Below are 22,207 nucleotides of genomic sequence, written 5' to 3'. Positions count from 1 at the left end.
AGTGTTAGAGCTGCTCTTGAACTGGTTTTCCCGGCCGGGAGCCAGTTCTCTTGCAGTCAAAACACGAAAAACGGTTCTCAATTAAGCGCTGCTCCGAACCGGCCCTGAAGCTGCCTCGGTCGAAAAGGGGTATGTGTTATGTCTGCAAATGGTGCAAAAAACGAACAGGCTTTCTGGTGGCAAAGTAAAGTGCTGGAAAAAATCCCAGTAGAGCGTACTCCTAAACCGAGGTGAGTGCTCGGGTCAGAGTCTTTCAAAATTAGATAAATTACGTGGCAGAAATGACCACATCTGCAGAAACAGTGGCCTAGCTTGCGTGCTGTTCCTCCCTGCAGTTTCTCATCACAGGGGACGAGCTGAGCAGCATCCGTTGTGGCGAGTAAAATTACTAGTGATTTAAAACTTATACAACCACACTTTAAAAACACTGAAATATAAAAAAAACCAAAAACAAATTAGCATTTAAAAAAAAAAAGTCCTGCTCCTTGAGGACGGACCTGATAAAGCTTGTATTTTTACTACTTATTAATCTGCATGATGTTGTCATTTTGGCAAAATTAAGACCTACTTTTGCAAGTTAGTCACAAGAAAATCACTTATCAAAGCTAGAGGGAAGCTTTTGTGTAACTTACCATTTACAGTGAAACGGAGACTCACTAGAAACAGATAAGATAAGTAAGGGCTCCTCTGGGAATGTGACACAAGGTATGATGCCTTTTATTTTGAAGACAATATTATGAAGAGCAGAATCTCACTTCCAGTTGATCCAAACACATGGTTGTTTCTCAAGATACTTGCAAACAATGCAACACAGAAAAGAAAGATGAAAGTTGTTTATCAACTTACTATTAGCAGTGTAACTGGGACTCATCAGAACAGAGGTGCTTCTCTGTGGGATTTAATGAACCAAAAAAACAATGGCTTTTCTTTGGGCACATGTCTTGACGGGCATGCTTTTGATCTGAACACACGGCCACTTCTTCTATAAAAGTTGTTTATTTCTAACCGTTGGCTTCATATAAATGCCTGAAAAAGTCAGCATTTCAAATTCGCCAGACAATACATACCTCTGGGTTCCAAGGTTGCTCTGCGACTGACATGATTTGGCTACAAAACACTAGGAAAGGTCAAATCAAATAACCTGCAGTTTACCCCTTTGCTAGATTTATCTCACAGATCATTAACTAACAACATTTACATGCAGGGAGGCTACTTCCCCTGCAAACACCTCTCACACCACCTGCATTTTGAGTGCATGTGGGAGCGTGTAAAGGTCCTAATAAGGTTCAGTTTCCTTTCAGCTGCTAGTGAGTTATTAGGAAAAGCAACGTCGGAAGGATATTTGCATGAGGTGTGATGAAAAAACAACAGAGAGGGAGAGGTGGGATGTGACAGCTTGGTGTGGATAAAGCTAACAGATTGTAGCAGGCAAAAAACATCTGCTGATGTCAGTTTCAAAGTTCCTTACAGAGAGTCTTTTCTATCATTTATCAGTTTTTTCTCCTCACCCCGTCTGCTGTCTTCCAAGGAGAAATCCAAGTCTCACCTCTGAAGTATCACTGTTATGTAAGGCAGAGGTAAGCTGCTCAAATGTAAAAGAGGAAATCAACAACAGAGTGACAGTGTTGGGTGGGAGGCAGCAGATAACACTGAGCTATTTTGAGGACGGGGGTGAGGATGCTCTGTTTAGAGCCCCTATGTGGGCCTCAGACCGGGTACAACTCTCTCTGATGCTGCCAATTTAGGAGCTCAGTGCCTCATGATAGCTATTGCTGCTGCTGTGTGAGAAAGGGGTGACACAGAGTTTAAGTTCAGTTTGAAGCTTTCCACTTTTTCAATCAATAACGCTTCATTCTGTCTTCATATCTGGGCCACTGCAGTGGCTAATCATTTAATCATATCTGCAGGAGATTGGTGTGAGGAGGTAAAACCTCAGGACCATCTGTCCGTCTTTGATGTTGGCACGGTCCCCTGACACGCCACTCCTGCTGGTCCCATTCCTTAAGGCCTGCTAGTAATTGGGTTACAGATAGAGGGAGAGCGAGAGAGAGAGGGAGAGAGAGAGAAAGAGAGAGAGAGAGAAAGAGAGAGAGAGAGAGAGAGAGAGAGAGAGAGAGAGAGAGAGAGAGAGAGAGAGAGAGAGAGAGAGAGAGAGGGAGAGAGAGGAAGCATCTTCAAGCCCAGGTCTGCCTCCTCCCTCTCTGGGCCCACAAGCCTGATCTTGATGTCTCACACAGGAGACACATTTTTTCATGTTGGAGTTAACTCATCTTATAGGAAATTAGGAGAGAGGAGGAAGGAGAGGAATTAGGAAATCAACACATCCTAAACTCCCTTTCTATTATCGTTTCAAATAAATGGTCAAAAGTAAATTCACTCCATAACACCATCTGTTATAGACAATATAGAAGAGGCTATCTACCATGACATCCATCGATTGTGGCCATCTCACCCTCCCTTGTTCCATTTTAATTAGCCAAAGTGGCCTTAATTGAAGGACAGGTTAGATACATAATGTTGGGTCTTTACCCTGGCAGTCATGTCCCTATGGTAGCAACTTGTTCATCATTGGTTGCACTCCTCTGAAGCATACCCTTCCTACTCTAAAAAGGACCATAAATTACAAAATTAACATCAACTTGAGCCATGAACCATAAACTCTAAAACAAGTTAAGTTAAAAAAATTGTTTAAAAATACCTTTTTTTTCCTCTGTGGATTTATAGAATAGGACTTCTTTGGTGACCAGTCTAGTTACCCCGGCTGGCCTTTAGAAATAATGCAGGTCTAAGCACTTGTGCATTGGCTTTACATTTACAACAAAGTCAACAAGAAGAGAGGAAACCGATATAGTGTAAGATTTCAAAAGTGTGGCTAATCAGAAGTGCCAGCAGGGGCGGACCCCACTGGTTGTGAAAAGATGTCAAATTGTATGAAACCGGATGGTAAAATGAATCTACTTTAAGTTAGTTTTATTCCTCAGAAAACTTTTTTATTAAATAGTTTATGGCTTGTTCTTTATCTAATCTCTTGTTTTATGTCTTCTTTAATGCAGCACGGTGGTAATATAGTAAATAATAATCCTGTTAAAGGTAAAATCAACACTATAGAAGGGTTCATGGGTGTGTGTATGGTGTACCCATGATTGACCTGACCATGGTGACCTGTCAACTAGCATAGAGACTTAGAAATTCATGTTCACCATGTAGTGACCTCCTGAGTTCAAAATGACGGAAGTGCAATATCGCTTCTGAGAAACCAATTGGCAACGTCACAAAATCAAAGTCCATTATTTATGATACAGTTCAATCTCAATCAAAGGTATGGTCAGGGTGGCTACAAACAACTCTTATACAGTCTGAGTCCTTTGGAGTGCTGATGCATGGTATACAATGTACTCCACCGTCATGGAGCCAGCATCCCAGACAGTTATTGGAAATGACAAAGAGTGTTTCTCTGGTTACAGTTAAATGCAAGTGGTGGGCAGGTTGGACGTCTCCCATCTGTGCTCAGCTCCATCCTTTACAGCAGACACAGATGGTTCTTTAGTCTGTCATTAGTAAACTGTTGAATGAGTGTGCGGTGTCGAGTGTGAAGCATGCAGCCAAATGGTGCATCCCAGCTTAATCAGCTTAGCCAAGTTTTGATTTAAAGTAATGCTGGACTTCATTTTTCCAATGTCATCATTCTTTAACGCCATCTGCTCCTAATTCCCTTGCTCTGTCATGAGGCATGTGTTTCAATTCTCTGCACGGTATACCTCAGCTCTAAATAACACCGTCTATTCTCTGTTGTGTCTTTGCCGTGTTTCCTCTTACGTGCTCACATGCAATCAGTGAGTAAGAGAGGCCCTTGACCTTTCAAGATGCATGGATTTCCTGTCTTGGCTGCTGGAATAAGAAAAGATTATGTTATAGCTCTCCTGTGTATCATTAAGCTGCACTCCTCCTCTGTGCTCTGTGGTGCTACTCACACTGGTATTACAGCAGACCTGATGTCCCTATTACCTGTGCTGGATGCCCCCACACAAGTGCGAGAATGCTGTCGAGCTTTCAGGGGCGAGGAGTGTTACTACTCCAACAGAGGGACCAAGTGAAAAGGGCTGTTATGAAAGAGAAAGGAGGTGTAATGGAGAGCAGAGGGGGGAAAATGTGCCTGAAGACCCTTAAAGATTTTTATAAAATCACACACACTGAAGCTGCTGTCAAAAAGTGAGCAGCAATTCAACCAGCAGGCTTTTTGTGTAATACAGCGCTGCATTAGGAGATTTTCTGGGAGCACAATCTCAAGGTGTTATGAAAACAACCCTGTTCATGCTGGGTGACAGATTTGAAGCGTTGGCAATAAAGCCTTGTTATGTCCAACTGGCAGGTATTGGTAATGAAATTCAGGCAGCTGGGGCGACACATGGAGGGAAAATCTCATCTCGCCGTGCCGTGGGGCAGCAGGCAGCGACACACACCTGTAATGTGGCCTCTACCCTGCGGGGGAAGGGCTCGTCCTCCTGACAGAGGCCTGCAGAGGACTTGTCTTCACATTGTCAACCTCTACCCCTGCATGCAACTCATCCAATTATCGTCCTCTAACCATCTTTTAATGGAATCAAATGAGGCCTGAGGTGACAGCGTCGCAGGCAAAATAATGTGTTTCATTACAGGATATGTTACCATGTCTTATTGTGAAAGACTGACTGAATGATAGAATCAATAGATAGCCAAACATGAGCTCTACAGTGGTGTTTTATGGCTTCAAGTTCTTACTCACAGCTGATTGATTATCTATAATGTCAACAGACCCCCCTTAGTGATAGCCAATGCATTGGTAAGCATGCAGCGACCAAATTTGCTCATAAATCCTTTATTCTTTTACCTCAGGGGAGCCAAAAATGAACCATCTATTATGTCTGCACAGCTCGAATTTGCAACCTAACCATCACTACCCCTTGAATTATTGAATAAGCTTCCCAGAGAGGGGACCAGCCATGCTTTGTGATCTAATATCCTCTCAACATATTTCAAAGTGAAGTGAAGTGTCCTTTTCTGTTTCCAACCCCGGCTGTGTGTTATCTGTGCCTGACAGCTGGCTGTAATTTAGCATGGCAATATGCTTGACCATACCTGCAGGAGGACTCCGCACATCACCATTGTCCGGTTATGTCCTTTGCTAGGCAAATGCTAAAAGCACTTCTCTGATCACGGATTGGGATATTCCTTTCAAAATCAATGACTGAAACACAAAGTGTACAGAGACTGACTTTAAGAGAACTCTCAAACAAGAGGGTTGGGAAAGTGACGTGGACTTATCACAACAGAAGTATTTACAAACTTTCCCATTAACGTCCAAAGTGTCCTCAGACAGCCATACTCTGACCGCTTTGTATTATTGGGAAAACACTCTGCAAAGCCTCATGCATTGATTGCAACAAGGCCCTGACCCGTTTTATACAAAGACTTTAAATCTGCTAATGCACCAACTTTCTTGTAATCTAAGTGTTTGAATAACTAATGAATCCTGATAAGCAGAAAGTTCATGATGTAGACTCTAAATCAGGCATGTCCAAAGTACAGCCCGGGGGCCAATTGCGGCCCGAGGTCCATTTATTTATGGCCCCCAAGCTTCCATCTTAAATTGTGTTATTTATAGCACAGAAATGAATCACCTTCTGAATCATCTGGACATTTGCAGTTTCTTTCAAGCACACACAAAACTAAAGTCAATCCAGAAACGTCTCAAAAAGCTTCATATGGACTACGTGTCTAAAGCCAAAGCTCTGGGAATTTTTCAAGGCGACAATAAAGAAGAAACACAAGAACTCTTAAAGCTGACAGGTTTTCAAATTAATGTTTTCATCATGATGTGAAAATGTTCTTGATGAACACTAAAAGTTCAGAAGACAGAAAAGAGGACACAAGACAAGATCAAAATTATGAAATTGTACAGAAAAGGCAAAATTAGGTGCATAAAAAATTTTCAGAACTCAGGAAAATAATTATTTTGTACTAAATATGTTGTCTGCTGGTCAGAACAGCCTTAAAAACAACATGAAAAAGAAGTGTGATGAAATCCAGATCGTGATCCTGCCATAGGAAAATAATGATACAATATTTTTTCCCACATTGCCCGACCATAATGAAAAACATTTTCCCCCATAAGAAGATAAAGTTTGCTAATCTTTACATGGTACTTCCTAGTTACTGTTTTATTGAGAAAACATTTAAAATAATTGTTATTAAATAGACATTTCATATATAACTTTTAGGATTCCAAAGTCTCAGTAGGAGTCACTGGCCCTGGGGTATTCTGACAACATCATATGTGGCCCTCTTTGAAAAAAGTTTGGACACCCCTGCTCTAAATATACATCCTACGTGAAGAATCTGTAGATGGGGGGCAGGATTTTATCATGAGAAGTCTTCTGGTTTCCATTTGTGATACATTTGTAGTCCAAGTAGTCTGGACCAGTCATGTATCAGAAGGCCGACTTCAGATACATTAGACCGATCATAGTCCCTCATGTGGAAATGGGTCAGGTTTTTATAAGATGAGTGCCGCTTCAGACTTTAAAAAAACGACCAAGATGGCAGCTTCAGCCACAGGGAGGTCTGTATTGAGGCTGTTTTAAACTAACATGATGTATTTTCAAAAACATGCCGCTGTCTGTTTGTATTTTCTGCACTTTGTCATATGCTGCATAGCTCTGATTGGTTGTAGATCCAATTGCTTCAAGACTCACTTCCAAATGGGGCCGTTGCTAATGCCCCCTGGGAAAAAGGAAATTAATTTACCGGATCCAGACCCATTCACCAAGGAGAACTGATCTGGCAATGCCAGGTTAGGTAAAAAGGTCTGTATTGAGAGCAAAAACAGGAAGAATGCAAAATAAGCTATGTAGAAAATACATGGTGAAGTCCCCGGAGATCAGGAAGAGGGCACTCTGGTAACAGTGTTTTGGCTTTAAGTCATTAACTGCTAACCCCTGGCTACATCAGAATGCCCCAAAGGTTTAACAACACACCCAGAGGCACATAGTACCACGAGGTGAATAAACACAGTCATACTGTATCTTTATGTCAGTGTGATGTGAGCATCAACACAGAGATTCATGGTGGTTCCTCTAATGCACACATAAAACCAGTGCTGAGCGATGCATTATTGATTTTGGAGCTATGGGAATTGGATTACTATTTTTAGAAAATCTAGTCATTTTTCAAACACAGGTAGCAGATTACAGATAATCTCACTAATGCTGTATTACTTCATTTTTTTTTTAGATTGTTGACGTATTTGCTTTCATGTTGTTGAGTGGGAGGGTTAATATCAATTTAATGTGAAGGGCTACAGGCTGCAGGTTTGGGGGCTTTGCAGGGGCTAAAAGAGAAGACACAATCTACCATGATGGTTTATTTTAATGTTAGCTTTCCTGCTAGCCTTTTGAGGCCTTAGTATACTTCAAACAAAGTCATCAATATGACATGTTATATAAGGGCAAGACTAAAACTTGGACAAAAGTGTACTATCATAGCTTTGGTTAGCTGCAGCCCGCTGTCAGAACTCTGTGTCTTCTGTATGGCTGCGTACTCCTCATGCTGTGTATCACACAAACTTTGACATATTGAGACTGTCTCTTGTTAAGGGTAGTCGTTGTATTGCACTGTGCTGTAGAAGTTGAACGTTTTTGAAGTCAAAAACTCAACTTTTGAACCCCTTGTGCTGCCATCCAGTGAAAGGCTCCTGACGCTCCATGTTGGGGGAATAATCATAAGGCTGAGTTACAATACAGACTCAGCTGTGTGCTCTGTTTCTGACTGCATGGAAGTCTCTTACTTTCACATCATCAATGATGAACAAAGGTGAGAAACTGTATGTGACCGACAGGCTCATAGAGCTCTGCATGAGCACTGAACTGAACCTCACCGAGCAGGAAACTGAATAATGATGTCTCATATATGTAGGTGAGGTGTTGAACTGGTTCAGATGTAGATGTAATGATATTTAAACAAACAGCCTTGTCTATGGAAAAACAAAAACACATTTTTATGAATGTGTAATTGCCAGCTGTTCCTCTTACACGTGGAAATAATCATGTTTGCCTCTTCTCAAGTTACCATCCACTGCAGCATCATGAGCGCCCCTCTCTGTCTCTCTCTCTCTCTTTCTCGTGTCGGCCCGATTGAATCTGATGACTATTACCAGCCTAAAAGCTTGGGCACTCCCTTCCTCCTGTCTTCCCCTTTAATGAAGACTAATTTCCATTTAAAGCGATTGCGGTGGTGTCAAAGTCAGAGCTGGATTGTATTGGAGTGTCTACATAAATTAGGCTCATGTTTCCTGACATGTGTAAGTAGTTTGGAATGAAGCAGGGATTAATAAAGGTTTCCCTCTCTGGTAGGAGATACAGGTTATGTGGTTTGGAAGACTCATTTGTGTATGCGTGCGTGAAATCTGAACAGACTCTTTTCAAGCAAGCTGAATCCCCCCCCCCCATGCGCGTTTTCGAATAGTTTCCCTGAGACCAAAATATGACAGAGAAAAAAGTCCAGGCTCGGCATCTCTCTCACTCAGTTTGATGAAAGTAATCACGGCTTTGTTATGGATTTGGCCTCTGCTGTATGAGTTATTGACTAAGCGATTGGAGTGGAAATGGGAACTGCCACACAGCAAGGTCTCCCACAAGGACATTTCTATTATTTCCAAGAAGAGGAGGGAAAAGAAGAATAAAATCTGTCACGATTATCTAACTTACTCGCATCATAACAGGCAGTCCAGCCTGAATAACGTCACTGATGCAGTTTGAAATCTCCCTGCGCGGCAGAGGATCACACTGTCATCTTTGACAAATGGGTTATTTGGAGCTTTACGGCTGAGGCTGTATTTAACTGTAACGGACACAAAAGGACATTTCAGTCATTGTTCAAATCATGCTAAAATGTTGTGAAGCGGTAGACAATAACTAATCTGAAGAACAAACAGAAACAGCAGAGTCATGGTGGTCTGAAGTGAACCGAGTCTGGTGAGATGGTCTCAGGGATGCAGGTTGATGCTTTCAGGGGAGGCCGAGGGCTGTTCAGACAGACTATCTGGACATGGAGATTAACATTTGGGACCTGGGTGACTCATCCCTGCTTCAGCTGAAACCCAGAGACAATTACAGAGAGTCTCACCACGCCGGCAACAGACAGCCGATTATTACCTGAGGTTCAACAGTGCACACATGACAATATGTCTGTCTCTGTGAGTCAGAGCTGCTATTTTAAGAGGAAATCATTCTTACGTATCTACATAACCTATCAAATATCAAATAATAGAAAAGGGAAAGCTGGCAGATGTCGCTCCAGTTGTTGTACGTGTTGTTGATCAGCGATTTTCAATGTCTTCATTGTATGAGAACGTGTACTCTGATTTATTATTGTCTCTCTTTGTCTGAGGTAATTAAAATCCATTTTAAAGCCACGTGCGAATGAGTCGGACCACAGATTCTTCAGATATTCTTCATTCTCTGGGAGTGTCTGATATCTTCAGAGCAGAGACAGACCAGACTAATGAGGCATCCAGAGATCAAAATATTAAATATCTTGTAATCGGGCGAGAAGAGAATCCTACTTTATCAGCTCTTTTCAGCATATTGGGGACAGTTTCATTGCTCAACACACACCAAAAAAAAAAGTCAGAAGTGACAAAAATGCTCGTTTCTTTGATGAGAGGTGTGAAAATAGGACAGGGGGAGGCGAGAAGCATTTCTAGACAAGATCCCCAGAGGTTTAAAAGTAAAAACTGCAGCTGAATTTGAAGCAAAAAGGAGATGACTTTGTGCAAAAAGGAAGAGCCCAGGAGTAGTGAGATTCAAGAGGCTTGGAAAATAATGCTGCCTGTCACTAATAATCAACATGAAAGAGGCTTTTGAAAGTTTACAAGTTCTCTCTGATGAACTAATGAAAATTCAGTCACCATGATCAGACATTTTTTTTCTCTTTGAAAACTTCACGCTGAGGGTCAATATCTCTGATTATAATAGAAAGGGTTATAGCAGAAAGTGAATGGAGCTATGACCACTAGATACTGCTTTCAAATTTTGCCTGCATGGCCTTTTTATGAATCTCTGAAGCAGCATGCTATGCCAGGTCCATTGAGTGTATAAAGAACCGACAGCATCACTTCATTCTTTCCACTGAGCTGTACGAAGCCAAAAGATGGCCTCCATGTTTACCGACATTGACACTGTTGGAGCAAAGGCATGTGCACAAGCGTCCTGGCTGATTATGTCAGGAGAATGAGCCCTTGGACATAAATCAGCATAATAAGAACTAACTATCAAGTTAGTTAAAGTATATGTATTTGATGTGAATTTTAATTTTAAAGTTAGGCCAATGCTTCTCCTGGTAATAATGCCGGAGGCAGAGTTTATGTCCTATCCTGCAGCCAGTCAGCAGAGACAGTGCTGTAAATCCCTGGCTTCAACTTGATCCAAACTGACTATGTCCATTTTAATATACAGACTATGATTAGGTCATGCTCACGTCCGTGGCCCACGAAAATGGCGCCTAAGATAAAGTGCAGAAGGCTTTCATTAAGTAGCCACGGTTTGGCTTGTCCCATGTCGGCTCGTTGTGACTGCGAAGCCAATGGAACACCATCCATGAACAAAACCTATTACAGTGATAAATGGTGCTTTTGATGCTGTAGTTATATCTGATACACGGGAGGGGGGCTGTGATTGGATGCCAGGTGTCACTTGATGGATGTGATCCGTGCATGATGGGTGAATAGCTGCGTCAGATCTGACCAGAGATCAGTTATGTTGTCTAACGATTAGAGAGATGTCACTTCATCATAACGGGACAAGGGGCATCCTGCGGGGGGACAAACCAATTTAGTTCAAAAATGGGATTTCCCAACTGATACTGGATCACTGACAACCCTTACTATAGCCTTTATTTATGGTTGTGCGCTTTAACCGCTGAGCTTAACAGGCTCCTCATGGGTTTCTCTTTTAAATGTCCCTTTAAAGATTTTTATTTTTTGCAGGAAAAAGTAATCATCTTCTCCTGCATCCTCAGTGCTTGATGAGCTACATTTTTGATATGCTAAATCTAGTAAAAGCAGACTTTAGCTTCATTCTGCACACATTACATGAACAAATAATTTGGTTAGCTACTTTAATGATCTATTTTCATCTGCCTTTTGAAGCTACTGCTCTCATGAATGGCAGATTAGAGCCCAAAGTTAATCCTTGTGTGTGATTTAATGATGCAAACCTGGCTGTAAAAATAGAGGGCAACAAAGCTTTACACAAGCACAAAGCACAGACTCTGAATGTTCTATCATGAACGTAAAAAGGCATTAGATAAGGGTTGGGATGCATAACTAGCACAAATTCACATGATTACATTGATACTCCTAAACCACTCATTATATTCCTTTTTAAGACTTACATATTCTGAACCAGACAGCAGTAAAATCAAATAAAAAATTCTGATATACATCAAGTGTTAGGGCAATTCTTGAGCTGTTATCTAAACATCTTAAATACAGTCACTGTAAAGTCCTTCACTGCTCCCTAGTTTTATCGTTTCTTTATCTTTTCTATGACAGTTCACCTCATCTCTTGTTTCAGACATTTCCCTGACTCTTCGTGTGTTTTTTCCCTGTGTGGTAATTCTTTCCTCCTTATTATATTCAGCTAACATCCCCCTCTCTCAGTGCCAGTTCGCCTTTACACCCTGTGTCAAACTTTCCAACCTTTTTTTTCCAGACTCTACTCCTTTTTTCCTGGGCCTTGCATGTCTCTTCCACGCTGGTTTGAATTTACTTGAACTTCTGACTCTGTGTACTTGGAAGCAAAAACAGTTATTCATCAAGATGCTTTCTCTGTGTCCTGCAGTTCAGCCCTCTTGCAAGTTATTTCATCAGTCTTTACAATAATGTCTGTGAAATATTTTTGAACCGCTTAAGGCTGGTGTTCTGAGAGCAGCTACATTCAGTACTTTTTTATTTCTGAATTTAATTAAATGACCACTTCGATATGAAGGGGGTCCCTCGTAATGTTGAACCCAAGAGAATTATCCCCTGATCTGTTCCACTTCATACTCTCCATCTTGAAATAATTGTTCAGGTTTTACAAAAGTTAGCCAACAACTTCACTTACATGTTTAAAACCATCATAGCTCTCCAAGATGTTTTTAGCCTCAGTAGTGACTGTTCACAGCAAATTCAAATCACCAGAGCATCTCCTCAGCACTAAATAGAATGCAGATCAAGTTAGAATTAAAAAAAATGTGCCATTGGTTGCCAGGGAAAAGGACACTCTTACAAGGAGTAGGTGGAGACCAAAGCAGAGCCAAAAGTTTCCAGAATACTGGGCTTATTTAGGTCAACACAACTTCAGTGAGCAACAATGTGACAATATCTGTTAGACTGGTTGCAAACAAGTCCTTTAGCAGTTTATGTCAGTGTTTGTGAGCATAGACTGAATTAAACACCTTCTTGATGATATCACTCTGTGCAGTTGGTTTTTGAAGAGGCATTAAGAAGTCCAAAGATGATGTGGCCATATTGGAAAAGCTGACTTCAACAAAATGTCAGCTTATCCTGAAACCAGCAAAGCAGTGGAGTTAAGCCGTAGCCTGTAGCCTCGTGGCTAACAGCTACAACGCGCCCACCTCTCAGTCAAATCAGTCATGACCCTAGAGTTATTCCAAATTATGTGCAACTCTTAGTTAGCCACAGCATGATAGAAAAGGATGAAATATACAAAACTGTAGCTCCTTAAAGCAGAGGCGTTTCCAGACTTTTTCGATTGGGGTGGCGTAACTGGGCACCGAGAGAGGCAAGGGTATGTGTGCACCAATTTTACCACTTGATATCACCGTTAATATACACACCGTAGATTAAGGCTTTAGGCTATAGTTATCACCTTACTATGATACTTTATCATAGTACACACCCACTCCCTCCAAAAAAAACCCCAGCTCTACTCTGCTGCAGAGAAAAGCAGCATTCAGCCTCGCTGATTGCCACCCTATCATACAGTTGTTATATTTGCGTTTACTTTTTTACTTTGGGGGGAAACACAACACAGCGGCAACACATGCATCTTCTTAGCGTGCTTATTTAAGGGCTCAAAAACAAGAGGTTTGACTAAAGTTCCAATTGACAAAAGAGAATGCTAAATAGAAGGAAAGCTACAGTAAGCCTGTTACAATATGGCCTGGGTAGCTGGTTTTAAAGTCCCGCCTCTGACAGGGCAATAGCCAATGATAGCTCTGGATTTTGGAATGGCCCTTGGGCTGGCTCATCAGATTTGAAGGGGGGGCAGTGCCACCCCTCTGGACATACAAACATTATAAACATACAAATAAATGCAGGATATTTTTTTGTTATTTTATTATAAAGCTGCACAACAGCACCCATAACAGATGATGATATTTCAAATGAATGCCTTTTGGAGTTTTGAGAATAATCTTACTTTTAGAGTAAAATCTTCTGAAGACTTTTACGACTCAGTGGTTCAATATCTTTAACACCTGATACATCGTTTCCAAGCGAGCATGGCTCTGTTTAGCCAAATTCTCCTCTGTCAGTGTTTGAATTATATTGTTATCCTTGCCTTAATCAGATGTGATCTTCTTGTGTTTATTCCACCTTGTTGTGAACGTTTTACACTCAGTATAAATATTTAATTACACTCTCTTTTACTGTGAAGTCATTTGTTTTCAAAAAATGTGACACAACCATGTGGGACTGTTAAAGCCTGTCCTATTTTTGCATCCTGTTTTCCACTAATTCAGTTTGTCAGCGGTTCCGCAGGGTTACAGTTAGCCTTGCGAGTTACTGCTGTCAAACTCGTCAGACTGTCACTCGGAGGCAGCCAGCACCAGCAGCTTTTAACACACTACTGTCAGAGCCAGTTCCAATAACCCATTAGTATTTACTGTACATGATGACACAAGAGTTTGTTCTTTAAAAGCATCATCGACAACAGTTTAACAAGCCACAGCTTCCTCGCTGATGGCATTAAACATCAATCAAAGACAGTTAATGGAAAGTTGATCCCAAGTGGAAATCCTCTTTAAGTCTCGCTGCTGTAATTCTATACATATTTCTGGGATTTTCATCTGATCGGCTCTACAGTGAGCTGGCTCAGTGTGCTATCGAGATGCAGAGGTTATTCAGACTACAGGAAGAGATGAAACAGGCTTCCAAGCTGTCTGCGAGAAGTGCGAGACTCAGAGGGTTAGAGGGTGTTTAGAAGGAGGACCCAGTGGTGCCAGCCAAACCACCAACCTCTACAACCATCGACGTCCTTATTAACATCACACCATGCATATGCAGTTTTACTCCTCAGCTTTATGAAGCAAACAAACAAGCGTCTGCATTATTTAATGTGCAGCTTTAAGTGCACACAGTCAGCAATGTGTAAACAGAGAGGTGAACAAGCAGAGGCTCTGGCACAGGTTGGAGCTCTCCTCGCCTTTTATTCAGTTACAGTGACTCTCTGTAGAAAAGCTGAATAATCTCAGTGCACATGCTGCCAAAACACTGCGACTCACTTTCCAATTATGATTTGTTTTCCTGTGGACTTTCAGGATTTTTATGTGTTGGTCCTTCTGCTTAGAGACGAGCAAACACACAGCACAGGAGCTGGTTATATAAGAGATCGCGCTTTACACTGTAACTGTTGTTTTATCTTATTGACCCAACCAGGAAAGCAGCCCACACTGGCACTTAGCATGCAGGCACTCAGGCTTCAGCGTGACCCTGATGCTTCAGCCCATACCAGCGCTGCAGATAACGGCTCCCATGGTGAAAGAGGAGACGGTGTTAAAACGCTCATATGTGATAAAACACATAGAGAGCTCGTCGCTACAGCTGCAAGAGTGATATCCACAGTGTTTAGCCGGACTGTTATCTTGAGTGCGCACAGGAACAGTCAGTAGTGCACTGTAGACACCTCGTATGGAGGCTGGACTTAAAAGAGGAGAGATACAGCCTCCATGGGCCCCAGGGGTACTTCAGAGAGAAAGAGAAAAAGTGACTCATGGGAGGCAGCAAAAAGACAAGCAGGCGAGCTTCCCACTGACCTGCAGAACTGGAGCGATTCAGTCCTCTTGGCCGTTTAAACCCAACCAGCTGTCAGTCCGTTTGGTGATAAGTGAATGGGCAGTGTGGGAAGCTTGCTATTTACAGTGATTTCATCTTCTCTAGCCACTCGAGGGAGACTCAGTGTCTGTTCTTTCAAACAACATTTCCAGTGTCTCCACATCATCCACATCTGTCAGAGTAGAGAGAGCTCCCTTTGTGTCCTGAGCTGAAGCAATCTATCTTCTCCCATCACTCAGGTTCTTTAGGATTCAATATCTATCCTATCTACAGGAGTGACATGGATGTGAATTGCTTCATAGCTTCAGCTACAGCAGCAAACTACCTAACACTGCAATGATCACACACTTGCAAGAAGATCATAGATCTGTCCAACTGGCTTAGAAATATGGTGTTTTATTAAAGCATTAAAAAGACATTCTTATATCCTTTAGCTCTCTCTTCTTTAGTCCTCTCATCTTAACATTGAAAGCACATGCATGAATAAAAACACAGTGATGGTAACAATGTGCATGGTATGAATAAATGAATCACTGGATATGATGTCTCAAAGGTCCAGATAGTTTTCTAAAGATGGAATGCTTGTAATGAGTTTCAATTATTAACAAGACACTGAAGAAATGCTGAACAAAGGATGGAGGGAGAGGAAAAAAAGATGGGAAAGGTAGAAAAAAAAGTAAAAGAAATCAGCCATGCTAGCAGCACTGTTGTTCTTGTACCCACAGATGTTCTTTGAACTAAATACAAAAATGCTAATAATGACAACATTGTCAAGTTCTCATTTTTATATTACACAACATTACCATAACATACAATGCCATACCATACATTATGATACAATATAATACAATAAGACGTACTATGGTACAACACAATATGAGATGATGAAATACAGTACAGTACAATATGGTACGACCAAGCGGCAAACTCCGGTCTCAAACGATGAAGCCAATGCGGAAGTGATATAAACTGCAGTACATTGAGAATCCGCTTGAGGCTGGCTGCAGAAACACCGGAAACCACATAGACATGAATGGGAAAAAGGCGATCTTTGCAGCATTAATAAACATGTTTACAGCCTGGTTCAAAAAACGGCTTGGCCCTACAACGCTAATCTCTCTAATGGCACACACTGTACGGGGAGTGAATTTTTTTCTAACGTGACGGTTTAGAAGATATTAAGATTATGAGTTTTGCCCAAATAAGGACATGACTGACGTGACTCCCGGTCGGGAACACACAGCCATTGGCTAAGAGGCTCACACTACGTCACACTCTGCCTAGTTGAGTTCCGCATTACCAATATGGCTGCTGCCGTCGATTTGCTTCAAAACAGCTCTCAGGAACAGATGGGTGACGTCACGGATACTACGTCCATATTTTATACAGTCTATGGGTACGACACTGATACGGTATGTTAGACTTCAATAACGTATGAAATGATGTGATACAGAACAATATGATAAGACCATAGACTGTAAATAAAAATGGACAGCGTTGCTCCGCCTCTTCCCGTTGTACAGTTCTGAAGCCAAAAAATTCCTCTCCTGGGCGCAGCCATTTTTCAGCCAGAGCCTGTGAAGCCTTTGTAATAAGCTCCGACCTACAGCGTAACATCACAAGACGCTGTGTGCCCTTTGAAGTTTCGTTCTACGGCGGCTGTGAATCAAAGGAAACCCGGAAGTAAAACCCCGTTTTTTAAACTCTAATAACTAACGAAAAATAAACTTTTCAGAAAAAAGAGGCCTTGGACACAAAACAGTCAAATACCATCTACATATCACCACAGCATACGGATGTGAGAAACATTCGTACGACGTGTATTTCTTTTTTAAAGTTTGACGGATTTTTTGACCTATACTGCAGCCAGCCACCAGGGGGCAGTCACACTGCTGAAAGCCTCACCACCAGGGCCGTATCCGCCACGCTTGGATAAGACGTGATATGGTGCAATATGAAATTAAATGATACATCACAATATTATATAATATGGTAAGTTGCTATAGAGTATGATATGATAAGACACTGTAGATGATACTATGAGATACAATATGACATGATATGATATGATACTTTACAACGCCATACAATACAAAAGGATTGGATACAATAGGATATGACACAATGTGATATGATACGACACAACCCAATATGATACTATATGATAAGAGATATGTCACATTATGTTGCAATATGATCTATTATGAGGCGATTCAGTATGATGCCAAACGATACAAAACAATACGATATGAAACAATAGGATATTATCAATGCGACACGATACCAACCGATACCAACTGATACCAAACCATACCAAACAATAGTACGATACGATACCAAAAGATACGATACAATATGATACGATGTGATATGATGCGATGTGAAACGATAGGATAGTAAACAATATGAGACAATACGATATGAGACAATACGATATGAGACTATACGATACCAAACGATACGATACCAAACGATACCAAACGATACCAAACGATACAATACGATACGATACCAAATGATACGATGCAATATGATTCAATATTTTACACTATATCACAATACAATATGGTTTGGTATGGTATGGTTTTATACAAAGCAACATGTTGGAATAGAATACGAAAAAGGTATAATGCAATACAAAATACATTTCAAAACTATATGAAACATCTCAGTGTCACTGTAGGGAATTAGTTGAGAAAAACTCAAGGTTGGAAGTATTTTTTCCACTATTATCTTGGTGAAGGGTTTAAGCTCACCAACCTGTGAATCAGAAGCTTAATGCAGAGTTAGCCAGCTAGCTTGAGTGAAGAAAAATAGCAAAACAAGTTCTACCAAATTAGCCTCTAATGACAGAGCCGTCTGTGTAATCCCAAACTCCTTCCGTCCACATGTCAAAGTGTCTTTGGTCTAAATACTGAACCTGAGATTGCTCCCAAAGGTCAGCACTTCATGTAGCTTATATTCTTAGTGGGAATTTGTATGAAATGAATTGTAAAGCTATTTGGAAGTGCTTAAATATGTAGCCAGTTACCAAGGAACAACAACAAGGAACACTCTGGGACTTTGGTACCATATATTCTGAAGAAAACAAAGGTCTCCTCAGTGCTTTTATGATACTGGCTGTTTGCTACAGAAAGAAAAGAAGAAGAAAGAAAAAAACAACAATGACCTATGATCTCATTCATAGCACCATCTTAAAGAAAAATCAGTCCTCTTTCTCTTTGCTAAGTTTACAATGAAGCACTCCGGTAAAGGTGACAGAATACTTTAAAGAATTGTCACATTAGGTGAGAGAAAGCAGAGTGTTTTTTTTATTCAGATGTTATCTACAATGAATCAATAAAACAAAGAATGGTGGCGCCAAACATCCATTTATGCTCCTTTTATTTGTCTGGCTGATATCAGGCAGGCTGTAACCACTATAAACGAGCAGATTTAACAAAATAATAACTGGATAAAGAAGATGAAGAAGGATGCCTCGCGGCAGCAACTTTGTTTTTTGTTTTTCCTCTTTATTTTTTTAAGTGGAAGTCTTTCTACAGGAACTTACTTACAGCAGAAGAAGATGCCTGCAATAATGGGGTGGGTGACTGAAATCAGATGGGTTTATCTAATAAAGCTGTAAGTATAAATGCGTAAATGACAATCCAACATTTACTGAGACATTTCAGTCTGCATCTATCTAAGTGGTGGTCTTTCTAACTCTCTCACAGCCATGCCCTTAGCATGATTACAAAGTGGATTGCCTGCTTTAATTTATCTCATATAGATGGAGCTTTTAGAGCTCCACACTGTAGCACCCATGTACCCGCAGAGGAAATGTTGGAGTGAATTGAGCTAGAAAATAACATCACTGCACCCAAAGGCCACTAGTCCCAAATAGTGCTTTGAACCTCCTGCCATGGCTCATTACTAATATTTCCCCACAAATGGTTCCTAAAACTTATCGAGATGACAGTTTTGTGTAATTGTACCACAGATATTATGACTATAATACTCGCCTTCAGGTATGAGTCGACTGCCAAGAATTATCCCGTCAAATACTTAATGACCTGAATAAACGGAAGAGGTGATGCGGCTCGAATATTAACTCACTCTGAGTAGGATAGGAATTTTTTCCTCTCTGGGGAACAATTGAAAGTGTGTCAAAAACCAGGCTGCCAAATCCTGCAGGAACACTCTCAGTCTCGACGTCACAGAAGGGGAAAGGGGGAAAAATTAGGGAGCAAAACACACCAGATATTAAGAGTTTAGCTTCACATCAGAGCGGCAAAGTGGACTCATTCCTCGGCTTAATTGCATTTCCCAGCACAGTAGTGCGTCTCATCATTATTTTAATTTCTTTTTGGTGTGTCTCTTGATGCCACTCCAATTCATCTACCCGCCTTTTTCTGTCCGCGAAGCACGCCAAATATAGCAGGTAAAAAACTGGCTCAGAAGCCTGTATGTGGATTCCTGTGTTTGTGCATGCACCGTATGTTTGCAGCATACTTCTGCTTCTCCAAAACTTTACCTCATATTCTTCAGGCAATAAGACGTCCTGCAGTTATTGGACTGCTTTGCTTTGCTTCCTCTTTTTTCGTAGGAGGAGAGAGACAGAGAGAGAGATAATTCTGCAGCAGCAACACAGCATGGACAGAGACATACCTCACACTCACCTTTCTCTAACTGCCCACACAGCTAACTTTACAGTTTTGCTAAACATATAGTAATATTTAAAGTATTTCAACTCTTATCTTCGATATATTTCATACAGGTACTGCCCACACTTTGGATTATTTTTATCTCCTCGCCCTCTTTGTTCCTTTCAGTAAAATGATATCTTCCAGCTGACAGCAGCTCAGGCCTTTGGGATGAAGCTGCCAGTGTTTTCCCAGGCGGCTGAGCATATTGGCGGCCATCTGCCTCTCTGCAAGCAGCGCCTTCACACTGCGCCATGCTGCACACCCACAGAGTCCAGAAACGATGGGCGCTCTGCCCTCTGAGACCCAGCAGCTCTCTATCGTTTGGCCTCTGTGACATCTTCAGAGAGTGACCAATAGTGAGGTTAGATATCGAAAGATTAGATGCTCAAGTCAATCAATTTGGTGTGTTGGAATCAAATACTTGAAAAATACTTGGTTTCAATCTATTATTTTCTTTGTATGTTTTTCGTTCTTCTTCTTCTTCCTCATGAGCTTCAAACCAAAACCACATTTTCAAAGCGTGACGGACAGAAGAAACCTTGTCACTCTCCAAATCATCTGGCTGTTGTCACTGCGAATGACTTAAACATGAAATGATGAATGTTCCCTCAGGCAGCATCCTGACAAGCAAAAACTAGCTTGTTTAAATGCGTCCCCTGCAGGCATGTGTAGTGTTACGTAATGAGGCTCTGCTGTGAAATCCATGAAAATGCCCAGTGTTTCATGCAAACGCAGCATGTTGTCTGTGCAGCGTGACAGCTTCTTACAGAACACGGAGGCTAATGAGAAGAGTGAATAAACAATGTGTGCATTAACACCATGTAGAACAGGCGCACAAACACGTGCAAAACAGACAGCACTCAGTTTTGTGTGACAGGACCTTTATGTTAGATGTCTTTTGTCTTTTGATGTGATTGGATCATAGATTTTAAGTTCTTGATTTCTTGCAGAAACTAGAAATGTGAGTGTTTAAAGTAGACCAGTGAATTGTTTCTGGCGTTGTTCTACCACTCCTGCTCGAGCTGCAAGCTTTTGACACTATTTTCATAGCATTGAATCCTACAGCCGCATCATTATCAGAAGTTACGCAAGAGAGATATCAAGTTTCTGTGTACAAAAAGGATCCTGACAGTTTTCCCAGGTGAGCTGTGGAAATAAAAAGATGAACAACACCCCCTAAAGAGAATTCTAACCACCAACGCAGCTACTGTCAAGGTTTATTTCACATCCCGTCTCGCCAATCCTTTCCGTAATCTGTTTACGCCGCTTTCTGAAATGGACAATCATTAGACTCTGGATTCAACAACAGATTTAGGACAGTGGGACAGGATCTGTCAAGTCCGTCTTGCTTAGAGCCCACATTTTTTACCCGTAATCAAGACAGCAGGCGTGGTGGGAGCAGTGGATCCTGTGGTTTGAGTCTGATCAAAAGCAGCTTTTTTCTATAAGTGGGCTGTCAGAGTGCTGGCAGAGAAATAACAAGCTACTTGTCAACTGAGGAGGAATAACCACCAGCTGATTGGCCGTTTCCATTCCCAGCATTGGAGAATCAGTTACTTACACTGAACATCCTTGTAATTAGCCACCAATACTGCAAATCCCATCCAATCAAACAGCAGCTATTGAGAGTGAGGAGCCATGGGGACGGGATAATTACCCTTGACATTAAAGGACCTCTCACAGGCCAAACCCTTACTGCTGGGAATGAGAGCTTATTAAAACATTGGCCGGTTGAAGTTTATGGTGCTACAGGAGAGGGTCCTGACGGGGAAAATGACTGGGAGGAAAGGATAGTGTTGTGGTTGTTTCAGGATAGTTGACACAGAGGCTCTCTGACACCTGACAGTGAAACCAGTGTGTGCTAGATACACACTGACACGGACCAGTGGGCTGTCAGCAGCCGGCCTCTGGGTCATTGCTTCTCAACCAATATTTCTCCCTACATATAGACCACAAAGTGAAGCACACACATGGAGTCAGCCTTACCTTTCTATATACGATCATATTCGGAGAGTCCTCTTCTGGATCAGTGGTGCCCACGCCCACTGGTTCTTTAACCCCCTCTGCCATTTTTACTTGGACCTGTCCAAATAAAGATAAGCTACATGAACATGATAGCCATAATACACTTTAAGAGGAGGAACATAAAAAAGGATTCTATAAACATCACTCAGCATTTCTATTCCCCCTGGAAACCATAATTTCTCTAGCCTTTCTTGCTGTGACATTCAGCTGTTAGAATGTAAGCTGCTACCTCAGAGAGGAGACGCCTGTCACAGTACAGAAAGATAAGAGAGCTCAGGTAGGCTGACGTAAGATGAATATTAACTAAGATACAAAGCGAAACCGAAGCATAAAACACTGCAGTGATTCTACAAAGGGTTTACTTTCCACAGTCACTACGAGCTACATCAAGATAGCTCTACTT

At 41.4% G+C, this 22,207-nt stretch overlaps 1 protein-coding gene across 1 annotated transcript in view; it reads right to left on the bottom strand.

Moving 5' to 3' along the window:
- Positions 1-21,849, bottom strand: part of LOC117805803 (regulator of G-protein signaling 6) — a 50,503-nt gene extending 28,654 nt beyond the window's left edge. Inside the window, exon 1 of the mRNA XM_034674359.1 lies at positions 21,766-21,849. Within this exon, the coding sequence (XP_034530250.1) occupies positions 21,766-21,849 (84 nt within the window). The remainder of the gene's footprint in view (positions 1-21,765) is intronic.
- Between the last annotated feature and the right edge of the window lie 358 nt (positions 21,850-22,207).

Source organism: Notolabrus celidotus, chromosome 22 (assembly GCF_009762535.1).
Source record: "Notolabrus celidotus isolate fNotCel1 chromosome 22, fNotCel1.pri, whole genome shotgun sequence".
Lineage (NCBI taxonomy): Eukaryota > Metazoa > Chordata > Actinopteri > Labriformes > Labridae > Notolabrus > Notolabrus celidotus.
The sequence above is the reverse complement of the archived record's forward strand: the minus strand, read 5'-3'. Positions and strand labels throughout refer to the sequence as shown.